The following is a 14,300-nucleotide window of genomic DNA, read 5'->3' as shown; positions in this document are numbered from 1 at the left end:
CAGAATTAAAATTTATTGAAGAAAATAAGAAAAAGAAAAACCTAAAAACTCAAAAATAGCATAATAACCTCATAAAAACCATTCGGATAAAAACCAAAAAAGACGAAGAAGAAAAAAGAATACTCATCTATATTATAACAAAACAAAAGCCAATTAAGCAACAAAGCAAGCCCAACCAGAGTCAGGAAAACAAGAACAAAAGAAAACTAAGACACAGAGCAAACCAAAGAGAGCTCGAGCAAATCGAGAGGAGGCTAAAACCTGCCCTCGTACGTAGCGACCCCCGTACTGAGCCAAAGCAACCGGGATGAGAAAAATTCAACGGAGTCGGATCATCGGAACCCAACTAGGAATCTATCTGAACCATACAATATATATACTAGTAACTATTGTTATAAAAAGAAATACTACTATTATTATTACATAATAAAGTTGAAATACGTGATGACATTCCTAAATTAATTTATATATGGTGTAGTATTTTATTTAGTGCAACTGAAAAACGAGAGAAATTAAGAAAGAAGAAGGCAGCAAAAGATGAATCCGGAAAACGGAGGAGGGCAGTGTGTAGAAGCGGTGGACGGCAAGCAGTTCGATGATCTGTATAAGGCGACAATGGAGAACCGATGGAGCCAAGTGTTACAAATTCTCAAGGAAAACAACACCCTTCACCACACCAAGCTGACCAAGTCACTGGAGACGGCTTTGCACGTCGCAATCTCCACTTACCATCCTAAAACACCCTCCTCCCACCTCACGCACATGATTCAACTCATGAAGAGCAGTGGCACGCTAGCCACCGTGCTGGCGACGGAGAACCAGAGAGGAGACACCCCTCTCCATCTCGCGGCTGCCGTTGGATGCCTACCCATCTTCGACAGCCTCCAGGAACAGGATCTCCTCCAGCCCCCCCTCCACAGTCGGAACAAAAAGGGGGAGACGCCCTTGTTCCTGGCCGCTCTTCACGGCAACCTCGCTGTTTTCCGCCGTCTGCACAAACTTAAGCCCCAAGACGAGTCTCTCGCCCGCAGGAAAGATGGAAATACCATCCTGCACAAAGCTATTTTCGAAGAAAACTTCGGTCAGTTCTTCCCTTTTTAATTATTTTTTTATCAGCGCCCCTAAATAGACTACACCTTCATTTATGATAAGTGATTTTCTAATAGATGACGGCTTTGGCCTGTCATCTATTAGCGATTTACTTGTATGTTACATGCATATTTTATTTGATGTTGCACAGAATTAGCTTATGAGATCATTTGCAAGTATTCAAAGATGGTGAAGTCTATAAATGAAGATGGAGAATCTCCCCTCCATGTCTTGGCCAAGAAACCGAATGTGTTCAAAAGCAGCTCCCATCTTCGATTCTATGACTCCATCATTTACTACTGTAAGAATATTATATATGTCACGCTCTTGCAATTAATTATTTACTTTAATACTTATGTGAAATAATTAATTGAATTATATATGGTTAAGGTGTGTTTGTTGAAAAGTTAAACGATGAAAAGTTCAGCAACGGAAGCCCAGATGATTCGACGGCAGCTCCCTTGGAAACTAAGCTTAAATATCCAGACAACTACACAACATGTGTGAAAATCTTTCTAATTATTCGAGGTGAACTGCAATAAGATTTATCAACACACACACACACACCACAGAGTACTTACCATGCGTGATCTCTGCAGATAGTATTATTGTAATCTTCAAGAATAATCGACCCAGCGATGAAGAAAATCAGTATCACCAACAAAAAAGAGCTCTAAGTATGGATTCATTCATTCTTCTAAATGTTTTCATTAAAATTCAGTTTTTAATTATGCCTGAATATTTCATGATCTGCGTTTTTAGTTTTAAATTAATTAAAGAATTCTTAATTGTTCATGAACCATCTCGTTAGAAATCTTTGAAAATGAATCATGCATGCATTGATTAATTACATACGCCTTTTATAAATTATACAAATACGCATAATGTTCTACTGTATATTTTACATTGTTTAGAGGTCTTGAACTTTCCAACTTTATATGATGAATTCTTCTTATTATTATCTTTTCCTTTCTCTTTATCTTGTTCTTTTCTTTTCTTTGCTTTCTTCTTTTTTTTTTCTTTTCTTTTTTGTGCCTAGACTCAGCTATTGCCAAGGGAAAGAAGGGATACAGAAGCTATCATGATTTATTTCCTGTCAACTACGATACTTGCATAGATCTTTTCAAATTTGCAATGAAGGTCATCCTTATTATCCTTGGAGTTGGTAAGTATCTTTTTTTTTTCACGTCCGGATGTATGTGCAAAGATTAAAGTATGGATTAATTCCTTAGTGAGGTGGACTTACACGACCAGACCGCTGGGTCTATTTTTAAAAAAAAAAATAACTCACTTAGAAAAGAAATTAATATTTACTTTTTTTTTAAATATTACTAATTTAAAAAAAATTACTCTTAAAAAAAGTTTTATTTAACTTCATGAAATGTACTCCGTTAGTTCACGAAACATCTTTCTAATTTTTCATTTTCATCCGTCCACAAAACATCTTCCTAATTCATTTTTGGAAATAAAATGTCTTAAAATATACTCCCTTCGTCCCACGAATCTTGGCATGTTTGGTTTCGGCACGAGAATTAAGGAATTGTATATTAGTGTTTTAAGTGTGTAATTAATTAATAAAGTATAAAAGTGATAAAGTAGGAGAGAGAATGTAATAAAAGTGATAAAGTAGGAGATAGAAGTTACCTTATTTGAAAATGTGTCATGATTCGTGGGACGGCCCAAAAATGAAAACGTGTCAAGATTCGTGGGACGGAGGGAGTATCTTGTTTACAATAAGAAAAGTTTTACAGAAAAATCTTAGTATTTGATTTATAAAAAGTCTTATCTACATTTAAGCCAAATCTCATTTATGAATGGAAAGTCTTATATACTTTTAATAATAGTCTCATTTGCTTTCAAAAACAGTCTAATTTAATTTTATGAAAAGTATTAGTAGTATTTACATTTAAACAAAATCTAATTTATGAGTAAAAAGTCTTATTTTATTTTGTGAGGAATTGAAATTTGTATTTTGGTCACTCATCCTTTATCAAGACCATAAAAAAAGCGTCTCCATTAGATTCGAACACAAGTTTTTGTGAAAAAATAAAAATAAAAATAAAAATAAAAATAAAAGCATCTTTAATAGGGATCAAACTCTCTGGATCCATAAACTTGCTTTATCCATTGGGTCATAGAATATTTGTTGACTTTTATTATAAGTTTTACTTATGAAGAGAACAAATAAATTATGAAAAAATACAAATTTTTGTGAAAAAAATATATAGATAAAAGTAAAATCTTTGTTGACTCTAATTATAAAGTGAAAAAATAAATTATGAAAATATAAAATTATAGATACAAGTTCCTCCACTAGACAAGCACCTTACCCATTGAATCATATGGTCTTTATTGACTTTTATTATAAATCTTATACATAAAGTGAAAACATAAACTATGAAAAAAATATACTCCCTCCATTTTTAAAATTTGTAATCTCATGAAGATGACACAAGTTTTATGAAAAAAGTATGATAATTGTGTTTGAGTGAAGATTGAATTTCACGTTTTTTTGTAAATAGTGAGAGAGAAAGTTTGTGAGGTCATTTCGAAATAAAAAATATCACAATTTTCATAGGCGTATCAATATAGTTATAAGGTCACAATTTTCAGGGATGAAGAGAGTATTTAATTATTATATAAAAAAAACAAAACAAAACAAAAAACAATAGATCCTAACTTTAAATTTATCAATCATAATAATGAATTATTAATTAATAAAAATTAAATAAAATGATAATTATATACCCTAGTTTGATGGAATAAATCTAAGTTAATAATTACAACATTAAAGTATACTGTATACAAAACAAAAATTGTAGAAGAAAGTAGGGTAAATATCACTTTAAACCATAAACTATTTTTGCACTATCAATTATATCATGAACTACCGAAAATATTTTTTTTAAACCTTGAACTATCAATTTTGAATCAATTGTATATTATTCGTTCAGAAAAAATTATTTTCGATAGTTTAGGTTAGTAATTAATAGTGCAAAAAATAATTTAAACTTTAAAGTGATATTTATCTCAATAAATAAATAAATTTAAAAGTGGAACATAGAATAGAACCTCAAATATGATACCACTTAGATGGAGTGGAAAATTTAGTAGATAAAAATCAGAATTTGGTAATATGTAATAGTGGCAGATTTGTGAATTGTGTGCAGGATTTTGGAGGGTACATAAGATAAACGAAAAGAAGAAACGATACCTAAATGCGATGGATGTTTTGGATAAAATGTTGGAGGATGAGTCAGGATACAAATATGATAACAACGGTCAACGCCCTCAACTTGATCCACAAGAAGTTTCTGGAAAAATCGAAATCCCCAAAGCGCCGCCTCAGTTTGATGTTGATGATAACACAATAGCTCCCACCACTGCGCCAACATCTTCATCCAATCCTCCTCCTCAATCCAATGCTCAACACAATCAAGGTTCACAACTTCAATTTTCCACTATTCTCACTTGAAAGAATCTATTTAAAAAGGTGGACGAGATCCTCTATCAAACAACTTAGAGTTGGTCTTGGGTGAGGTCAACCTCATGGGGTGAGACGGGTCGGGTCGGGTCGGGTCGGGGCGCGGGTCGGGTCGGGTTTGGACGCGGGTCTGGGATAAAGTACACATTATCATTAATAAAAGTAACAATTATTGTGAACGAATGTAATAATATCAAAACATTACATTTCTGCATATCAATAATTACTTTTCATTATAATAACAATTACTTTGAATAACGGAGAAAATAAATAGAATATAGAAAAAAAATTAAATAATAATTCAAGTAATTATTGTCTTGAGGAAAAGTAACTATTGATATGATGAAATAATTCAAATAATAATTCAAATAATCATTGTCTTGAGGAAAAATAACTATTGATATGATGAAATGTAATGTTTCTAAATTATTACATTTGTTCACAATAATTGTTACTTTTATTAATGAGAATGTGTACTTTATTTCTGGTATCCCAGACCCGCGCCCAAAGCCCACCCGACCCGCCAAACCCGCGCCCCGACCCGTCTCATGGTATGAGGTTGACCTCACCCAAGTTTTTGTGAACAACTTATTGTGTTATAAAAATAAAAAATATTATTATTTTCTCTATTCTATTAATAACGACTGAAAGATCACTTTATATCTTAAAATAAGTGCAATCATTTCATTTTATTGCTTTCAACAGCATTTGCTTAATATGCATGCCTGAAAGAATTAAATCATTGTTAATATTATATAATGAATTTAGTATTACAAATATTTATTTAAAATATGTAACTATGGATTAGTTAATTCTAATAATCAATTAAAATCTAGTTTAATAATTTTATTCATATCTTTGAAGTTAAAAGGAAAAAAGAATTAAGTATAAGTTCGTTTTTGTGACAGGCAAGAAGGCAGCCAAGGCAGAGGGGTTCATTACAAAAGACACTCCACTACTTGTAGCAGCAAGAACGGGAATCCTTGAAATAGTAAAGAGAATACACAAAAAATGCCATGTCTCCATTCAAGATCTCGACTCCAACGAGAAGAACGTGCTGATGCTCGCAGCTGAATACAGGCACACCGCCGTATTCAATTATCTCTGCGACTCGAAGCTTCCCGAATACATGTTTCGGCAGTTCGATAAAGACGGGAACAGCATCCTGCACCTCGCCGCCAAGCTCACCGAGCTCTACCCTTGGCGAATCCCCGGCGCTGCTCTCCAGATGCAGTGGGAGATCAAGTGGTACAAGCATGTCAAAGGAATAGTGTTTAATCAGCACATTTCTCAGTCCAACAAGAAAGGGAAAACGCCTAGGACTGTATTCTCAGAAACGCACAAGGACCTAATGAAGGCCGGTAACGAATGGCTCATCAAAACTTCCGAATCCTGCTCAGTTGTCGCGGCCCTCATAGCCGCCGTTGCGTTCGCCACCTCGTCCACTGTTCCCGGCGGCCTAAACCAAGACAAGGGGAAACCGGTTCTCCAAGATGAGAAGGCCTTCGACGTATTCTCGGTGGCTTCGCTGGTGGCGCTCTGCCTGTCCGTGACGGCCCTCGTTTTCTTTCTGGCCATCATAACGTCGCGGTGTGAGGAGCGCGATTTCAAGAGGAATCTGCCGAGGAAGCTGTTGGCCGGGCTGAGCTCTCTGTTTGCGTCCATTACTGCGATACTCTTGTCTTTCTGTTCTGGCCACACTTTCATCTTGAGGGAGGAGCTCAAGTTTGCTGTCATCCCCATATATGCCTCCGTCACCATACCCGTCGCGTTTTTCGCCATCGCGCAGCTGCCCTTGTACTTTGATCTTCTCTGGGCTGCCTGCAAGAAGGTGCCTTTGCGCAGCTACAAGGTGTTCTGTTACTAGTGTGTGTGGTTTTGCCTTTGGCTTCGAGTCATATATGTTATGGTTTTTGGATTGAGTTTGAGAATATATGAATTGTGATAAGCTATATCCCCTTACTTATGATGCAGGATATTACAGTTTCCATGTGTTGTTTAATGTATGCGTTGTTTCGCGGTCGTGCAATAATAAAAAAAAAGGTTAGAGAAAGGAGAGGGGCGAAACCAAAACTTTTATTAACATATAAGCTTATTACTACAACGTATAACAAAAAACAAAAAAATGTTGCATGTTTAACAACTTGTGTTCCATCTCATACCATTTCTACCGTACTGAACCTAAACCATACCTTGATGTTTGCATCTCGAGAATTTCTATCTCATATCTTCTCATAGCGTCGTCTACACTTTTATCATATAAACAAACAGCTTCATCATCCTGGAAAAGACGAGGATTCAACTTCGGTTATACCAAAGCTTATATGAAACTGTGTAGATAGACAATAAACAACAGACCAATGTCATTTGAAATTCAATACTTATTTCGCATTACTAATCATACCTTCGGAGCTCATCTGGAATCCCGAAGATACACTCCTGCTTCTCCTTCTCTTGGATAAACCCTACCAGATGACGACAAATTTAGCGCTACCAAGAATATAGTATAAATTAGTGAAAATCATGTCACCAAGAAAACATCTAGAACCAGCTAGTAGACAATGATAGCAACAATATGAATTATAAAAATAGGAGCTGTCATGTCATGGTAAAATGAGGGTAATAGTTAAAAAGATTGAATTTAACTGCTACAGGCAGCATATCGCACTGTTTTTCCGACAAGCACATGAAATTCTACTGCTGAGCCCTTTTCATATTGAACACTGGACTCTTGATACAAGAATCTTGGTAAAGCTTTATTAGAGAGAAACACCTAAAGCAATGATATTTCTGCTAGTTAGTAGACATGATGTTGGGGTTCGGAAGGATAATACTGCAACTAACAAAAACCTTCCAAAACACTTCTTTCATTAATAAAATCTTGAACACGTGATATGCTGTCTGAAAACCTCTTGTTGCAAAAGATGCAACGATCAAGTTATCATCTCTTCTCGAGGCATAGGTTTTCTAACTGATTTTGAATAACCTAAAGTTAGATCTTGTTGATTTTTTCCGCTTTCTTTGTGGCTTAATAAAACAAAAGAATTTAGGGAGAAGAAGTTCTACTAATGCGGCTAGTGACTTTTTCTCTAACTTAAATTGAATTCATCAATGAAAACCTAGACATGTTTGCCTGTCAATGATATATGTATGTACATATCATATTTATTTCATCAAAACACGAATATGCATGTGATGATTTTTCAACGGATTTTGTAAAACAGCACAATTACAAACACAACATTTTCAAAATCTTATCCAAAAACAAACAATTTCACATTCAAATATAACCTAAACAAGCTCAGTACTAAGCAGTCTCAAGCTCACTCTATCCATTTGATAAAATTAGAATCCATCATTTACGTCAATGACAACTGAAAGCTAAGGATATCGATTTATTTCATAGTATATTCAAGAGGAAAATAATATTAGGACTTGCTCGACTCTGAAGTATCTTGTAGCCACACTGGTAAATTAGGGTTTATATCGTGTAGCAATCAATAAGGATTGATAAAAATCACAGTTAGATACATCCTGAAAGAGGCTCATCAACTTTGAAGAGAACAGATAATCTGAGTGGCAAAAGTGAAAATCTCCTTTAGGAACACCCCAAGAAAGTTTCAAGCAGTTCATTGTTATGTCTTTACAATGTGATAGTGCGAGTGCTGTTTCTTTAGGAGAACTCCAGAGAATCCTGCCTTTGACTATAATAGTATGCTGATAAAAAATCTCAAATAGCATAACCTACTATTTGACAATTTCATGTTCTAAATGAAACAAACAAGATACTTACTGCAGGCTCCGCTTAAAGTTAGCCAACAGTAAATTCTGAAGGAGAGACCAAGTCATTTGCTAATTTTCTTAGGTATGTATATTCAACAATATACTTTTTCTAGTTAAATTACTGCAATCGCTCTTGCAAACATAATTTTCATGTGAACAAAGAAATACTATAAACAAAACCAGAAATTTCATCACCCCGCCAAGGAAATCCAATTATCCAAAGGAAAAACATTCAACAAGAAAGACTATAACTAATCAACAGAAATTAACGACGACGAAATCAGATATACATTTTATTGAGGAGTCAACTAAACACAGAACATGAACAGAAAGAAAGTAATGCGGCACCTTAGAGTTTGGAAGGGGCAAAGACGCTTGTCTTGCAGCTTTTTGAGGTTCAGTTAAGCGGCGAATCTCCTGAATCTGACGTGCTATATCCTCCAAAATTTTCAACTGTAAACTTTTACTTTCTCGATTCTCCAAAGAGACGCTAAGTTTCTCTCTTCCTTCTTGAACAAGCTTTAAGCGTTCTTGAAGTTGAACAATCTCACTGTCGATTTTTAGCATTTCAGTATCCAAAGCCGACATGGAACTACGTCGCAAGCTCTGAGATCTCCGGCCAATTGGTGGAAGAGAACTAGGTACCTCTGAACTGCTTTTCTTCACAAAAGAATCATTAATACTCTCTAGTGCAGCTCCAGATTGAACACAGTCTATCTCGCGTACTTTTAGAGAACTGCTGACCGGAAGCTGCTCGCCTTTATCTGCAGTTGCCTTGCTATGGAGGTTGATGCCATCACGAATAACATGAACATCATGAGGGACTTTCTCTAGTGTTGGATCACATGAACTGCAGTATCCAAGAGGCACCTCTTTTGTCTGCTGCTTCAAACTTGGATTATAATTCAGATCACCTTTCTCAGTTCCATAACAAGTTCTAATAACCTTGTCGGCAATTTTATGTTCTTGGTTCCACTCTTGAATTTCCTCGAGTTCTTCTGTAAGACTGGGGATGGCTTTTGGCATCAACTGTATGTTTTCATCAGAAGATATAACCTCCTTTGGAAGATCCATCTTTCCAGAACTACTACGAACTGATACATCAACAGAGTTTTCATTCAAGTTTCTAAGTCTTTCAACGCTAGATTGTTCATCGTGAGGTTGAAATGGCGATTCTATTCCAAAGGCAGGTTTACATTTGAATCTACTCGCAAAAACATCGTCTGCCCATTTATTCTCCATTTTTACCTTCTCGTCAGTAGATGCAGCAAGCTGGTGCTGAAATAAAACTGGATCATCATTGGGATCATTTAGAGGGCTAAATATTTGTGTAGCATCATTGCTATCTGAATAATCACCAGTTGATTGTTCGTTCCCTCGAGAAACAATTTCCTTATATGCTTCAACTTCCTTTTCTAGAAAGAGTTTCTCCTTTTCCCTTCTCATAAGAATTTCTTGGAGAATGTCCATTTCCTCATCGTCATAAGCGGACTTTTCTTCTATTATCCTCTGATATTGCCGAGCTTCCATTTCTACGGATGCCTTGTCCTTCTGCAGACGCAAAATCATAGCCATAGCCTCATCGGCAGCACTAGCAGCAGCACTTCTCTCCTTTTCAAGCTCAATGTAAAGGGAAGCCCGAGCAGCACGTTCTCTTTCAAGTGCTTGTTCTAATTGCCTGATTTTAGTATTCTCATATCCACCACAACTTTGAACCTCTTGCTGATTATATTGTCGGTCTTCACCAGATAGCATGCTTTCCTTTATGTGCATATCTTCATCGGGAGACAGATCCATTTCGTCTCTGCTGAGAGTCCTTATCCTCCCTCTCATCTTCTTGGGAGCTTTATCATCTAAATACAAACCCATATATTTAGGATTATGCACCCATATACTTAGGATTATGCATGGATGATTTGATAATATATTAACAAAATTTGCACTATATTTGCATTCTGTAATAACTTAATATCAAAGAAGATTTAACGTAAACAATATGTTCATTTCCTGCTGTAGATGCTTCTTAGAACCTGAACTATCGGATCGAAAAAATAAGAAACAGAAAACAATACAATGCAGAGCATGGGAAGTGCCAATTTTCATATCGCCAGAAAGTTTCTTGCCAACTTTCGGCAAATGAAGTTATATACCTGCTTTTGGAAACACAAAATAAAATCAGTTTTAGGCTCATTTTCCAAGCAAATTTATGAACATGCTCTTAACATAAAACAAACAAAGTTATGTTCTTATTTTTCCCTCTCACCCTCTCACATCAACACGAATCACACCTGCGCTCACCCCACCCATCCACTCGATAAGTCCAGCAGCTTGAAGAAGAAAACCATGGTCTTGCCAATGAGTTATTCTGACAAGGAGTTTGAGAATTATAATATTAGGGTGTGGCTGTGGAAACCAGATCTGATGAGCATATCTATTCGTAGAAGACGTGGCACAAAAAATTTCACTAGGGTAGCTAAAGCAGCAATACATGAAATAGTTCTGTAAAATAATGGTGCGAGCTATGCAAATGAACCATGGCGCAACAGACCAGACCTGGAGCAGAAATGCCCATACAGATGGGAATGGGATGATGCCATGGTTTCACATGGCACAACAGCAGGACAAAAGGGCACAAAGCTTAACCCTTGGTCGTGGCATGAGCTCTTGCTTTCCATTGCAGCTCACACCACATTGTCTTCCCGAACACATCAGTGAGTCCAGAAAATACCCCCAAAACAACATTCTAACACATTTCATGAGTAATAAATGATCTTATGCCATTAGTCCCCATCTAATATCACCTGTCTTGTAGTTGTTTGTTCCTTCACCAGAATACACTCTTTTCACACTGGCTGACTCAATCTATCAATTTTTCCACTCACTCATTCAATAAGATTTGTATGTGAATTGGTACGAAATAGAGTAAGTTTTTTATGTTTTATAAAGGGCATAAATGAATCTTCACCATTCAAATGGGTATCAAGCATCTACTTCAGATGAGAGGCCATAGGCTAAATGGGCAAAATGTGTCTTTCCCTTTATACATTTTATCTTAATCATCACACTGAAACTACAGCTGGATTTCTAATCAGCCAATTGTGGCTCATGGCTTTTGGCACATCTTATGCATTAGTATTATTCGTGACTTATTGTCTAAGAACCTCACAATGTAAGGAAACCAGGAAAGCAACAAAGAACAAGAAGATCAACACAGATTTGTCAAGTAATAAAACCATCAACAGTCATTCTCACCCTTTAGTTCTGGAAAAATATATACATCTTGGTGAAAAATGAGAAGGTATTTCAAGAAAAATTCCAAGCTCTACACACTGATTGAAGAAAAAAGAAAGAAAGAGAGACCTCGATGACTTTCTTAATATATTCATTAATTTCAAACTAATACAATATTAGTAACGAGATATTGGTTTACAGCGTTACAAGATGCACAGATGCTAGCTCATAATCTGAACAAATTGGTTTAAATTTCTTCTAAACTAAGCCAATGATGGTGGCTGAATGGAATAAAAAAGAAATTTATCCCAACTGATTTATTTTGTCACCTATTTCATCTGAAGGGGTTATTACAAGTGATTCAAAGAACTTACTGAAATTGGTTAAAGGTTTGTAGTTAACATATGTAACTAAATTCATCTAAGTAGATGCAAAACATTGAGTGATAGATTGAGAAGATGAAAATGAAGTTACATTAGATTAAAATATCTGATCATATAAAATGATGGCCCAAACTTGACAAACATAATCCTACAAGTGGTCTTTTGCTCATAATCTAACATGGAATATAGGCCCTCCTCATTAAATGATTTTAGCAATGAGCAACAATAAGTCAGAAAAAATAAATGCATGCATTAATTATTCTTTAAGTAGACAACTTACTGATACTAACTCCAAGTAGGTACAGTGGCCGGAGATGTAGGTACACATACTAATCATAATTAATTAAGGTCAAGCGACCAAGAGAAATCAGTTCATTCAACAAATCTCAACATTAGAAGCCCTTGAAAATTGGAATGACTAAGTAATTTTCCATAGAAAGACACTTAAACATAATTCAAGATGGCATAACTCACATTCAAAATTAAGATTTCCAGCATTGTCAGTCGGCAGCGAGCCATCTCCGGTGCTCCAGCTGCCCCTCTTGTTGGTGTTAAAATGATGAAGTTGTGAATCTGAAACCTCCTCAAAAACAGGAGAATCATAACTCAAAAGAGATGAATTCTTCCCATGACCACTAACCCCTTTCCGGCTACGCAATCGACTCTTTGGCCTATAACCCAAAACCCCTTTTCCCTTCATATCAATCTTCCCAGACCTTGAACTCATTTCCCTCCGAACCACATCTGCAGACTCCCTCACATCTGATATTGAAGAGCTACAAGATGCATCGCCTTCTAGCTCAATAATCCCAATACCACAGTTATCACCAACGACACTATAATCATATTTTCTGGAAGATACCGAATTACTAAATGGGAATTTCTGCCTAACAGAGAGCTGAACATCTGATAATTTCTGAATAGGAAAATCAACTAACAACTTGTTGAAGCACAAACTTCTACTATGAACATTGATAAACATTCCATCACAAGGGCATGGCAAATTCAACCCAAAAAAGCCCAGAAATTTCGACGCAAAGTAAGCAGCAGCTGATGCGCAAAGCAACAAGTACGCTATTGTGAGATCAAGAAAAGCAGCCACCAAACCACTCAAACTCCACACTTGCACAGCGTGGCACGCCATTTCTCATTGGAATTCCACCCAAGATTCAAACTTTACCACAAAAGGTATCTCGATTTCTCAAAAAAATAACAAAAGCAAGCATATTCAATTACGTACTCTGATCAAAAGGGCCATATCACCCCTTGAAACAGAGACGGAAACTTCAAGAAACATGCAGAGAAATCTATACACTTTGAAATAAGAGGAATATGGCCATAAATCCGTATCAATTAGCAGCAAAGCAAGAGGGGCAACAGCAAATAGGAAAATTAAGCCAGAAATTGAGTATAGTACTGAATCTTCATGAAATAATTAAATCGGAATCTTGGCAATAAATAATAATGGGTAAACTTTCCCATAACAGTGTATATAGAGGGTTCATATTTGGAAAAGTAAAGGGCGATAAAAAGGAATATAATAAATGCGTGCTGCATTTGTTGGATTATTTAGCTCGGGAATTGAACTTCCAGCCCAAAAACTCCAGGTTGTTTCTTCGCCCTGATTTTCTCACCCCAATAATTTTGTCTAAAACGACAGCGTAGAAGCCGACTCCTAACAGTTTTAGATATCTTCAAAAAATTGGGATAGATGATACTAATACCGACCTCGTATAATCGTATTTAGTATCCACTGCCTACGTGGAAATTAATGGATTTGCACAGATGTGGATAAATATGTTTTAGTAAAGACGTAACGCTTTATCCGTGTCAATGCATATAGATACGCTGCATTTCTTTTTTTAGTTGTCTTGAATGAATAGCCCAATACTCTCCGTCCGTCCACAAAACTTTTATCATTTTGAGTGTTCGATAATTTTTTTTTTTTTTTTGGTTAAGTGCACCAAATATCATTAACTTTGTCTAGATTTTATTTTTTCCATAATTTTAAAAAAATAATAATTTTTTATTATAGATTGAATTAATCGTTCATTTTTCACGATTTTTTTTTGCCTCATATCGGAGTTGACGTGGCGCTGATGTGGCTCGCCGGCACACGCCACACACGTTCCACTCTGACGATTGAAAAAGTTACGTTTTTTTATTACACCATATATCACGAACTTTGTCCGAATTCCATTTTTTCAATAATTTTTCATTTTTTTTATTCATCACCCACGCTACCTGGAGCATCGGCGATTTGAATGGTGGCTTGCGGGGACAATCCGGTTCTGTATTTTCGAGCTTAGGGGCGGAGCACGGCGGAGCTT

At 36.0% G+C, this 14,300-nt stretch overlaps 2 protein-coding genes and 1 long non-coding RNA gene across 4 annotated transcripts; 1 reads left to right on the top strand and 2 right to left on the bottom strand.

The window, feature by feature from the left end:
* Positions 1 to 392: 392 nt before the first annotated feature.
* On the bottom strand, positions 393 to 4,422 carry LOC131003864 (uncharacterized). Its single transcript, XR_009094822.1, has 3 exons — positions 4,304 to 4,422; positions 2,734 to 2,812; positions 393 to 1,060 (listed from the first exon to the last, which is right to left on the bottom strand). It is a non-coding gene; the product is annotated as an uncharacterized LOC131003864 (long non-coding RNA).
* LOC131003863 (uncharacterized) lies at positions 538 to 6,575 on the top strand. The gene is made up of 7 exons (XM_057930416.1): positions 538 to 1,081; positions 1,241 to 1,390; positions 1,480 to 1,617; positions 1,689 to 1,766; positions 2,129 to 2,254; positions 4,260 to 4,529; positions 5,482 to 6,575. Exons 1-7 carry the CDS (start codon positions 538 to 540, stop codon positions 6,438 to 6,440), a joined length of 2,265 nt encoding a protein of 754 aa, XP_057786399.1. The 3' UTR covers positions 6,441 to 6,575.
* A 56-nt stretch (positions 6,576 to 6,631) lies between these two features.
* Positions 6,632 to 13,776, bottom strand: LOC131003862 (uncharacterized). 2 transcript variants are annotated; one of them, XM_057930415.1, is made up of 4 exons: positions 12,445 to 13,776; positions 8,705 to 10,209; positions 6,978 to 7,038; positions 6,632 to 6,854 (listed from the first exon to the last, which is right to left on the bottom strand). In XM_057930415.1, exons 1-4 carry the CDS (start codon positions 13,112 to 13,114, stop codon positions 6,850 to 6,852), a joined length of 2,241 nt encoding a protein of 746 aa, XP_057786398.1. In that variant the 5' UTR covers positions 13,115 to 13,776; the 3' UTR covers positions 6,632 to 6,849. The 2 variants fall into 2 exon arrangements, with proteins under 2 accessions (XP_057786398.1, XP_057786397.1); XM_057930414.1 differs by lacking the exons at positions 6,632 to 6,854; positions 6,978 to 7,038 and having other exon boundaries at positions 8,530 to 10,209; positions 12,445 to 13,753.
* Between the last annotated feature and the right edge of the window lie 524 nt (positions 13,777 to 14,300).

This window comes from Salvia miltiorrhiza, unplaced genomic scaffold (genome assembly GCF_028751815.1).
Source record: "Salvia miltiorrhiza cultivar Shanhuang (shh) unplaced genomic scaffold, IMPLAD_Smil_shh original_scaffold_282_1, whole genome shotgun sequence".
NCBI lineage: Eukaryota > Viridiplantae > Streptophyta > Magnoliopsida > Lamiales > Lamiaceae > Salvia > Salvia miltiorrhiza.
Note: the sequence above shows the minus strand (reverse complement) of the source record. Positions and strands in the feature narration are given on the sequence as shown.

Excerpts from the sequence above, each read along its gene's own strand:
- LOC131003863 (XM_057930416.1), top strand. The coding sequence starts at position 538 with ATGAATCCGGAAAACGGAGGAGGGCAGTGTGTAGAAGCGGTGGACGGC. Across the intron at positions 1,618-1,688 it reads AATCTTTCTAATTATTCGAG|ATAGTATTATTGTAATCTTC; the intron begins GTGAACTGCAAT and ends TGATCTCTGCAG. Across the intron at positions 4,530-5,481 it reads CAATGCTCAACACAATCAAG|GCAAGAAGGCAGCCAAGGCA; the intron begins GTTCACAACTTC and ends TTTTTGTGACAG.
- LOC131003862 (XM_057930414.1), bottom strand. The coding sequence starts at position 13,114 with ATGGCGTGCCACGCTGTGCAAGTGTGGAGTTTGAGTGGTTTGGTGGCT. Across the intron at positions 10,210-12,444 it reads TGGAAATCTTAATTTTGAAT|ATGATAAAGCTCCCAAGAAG; the intron begins GTGAGTTATGCC and ends GTTTGTATTTAG.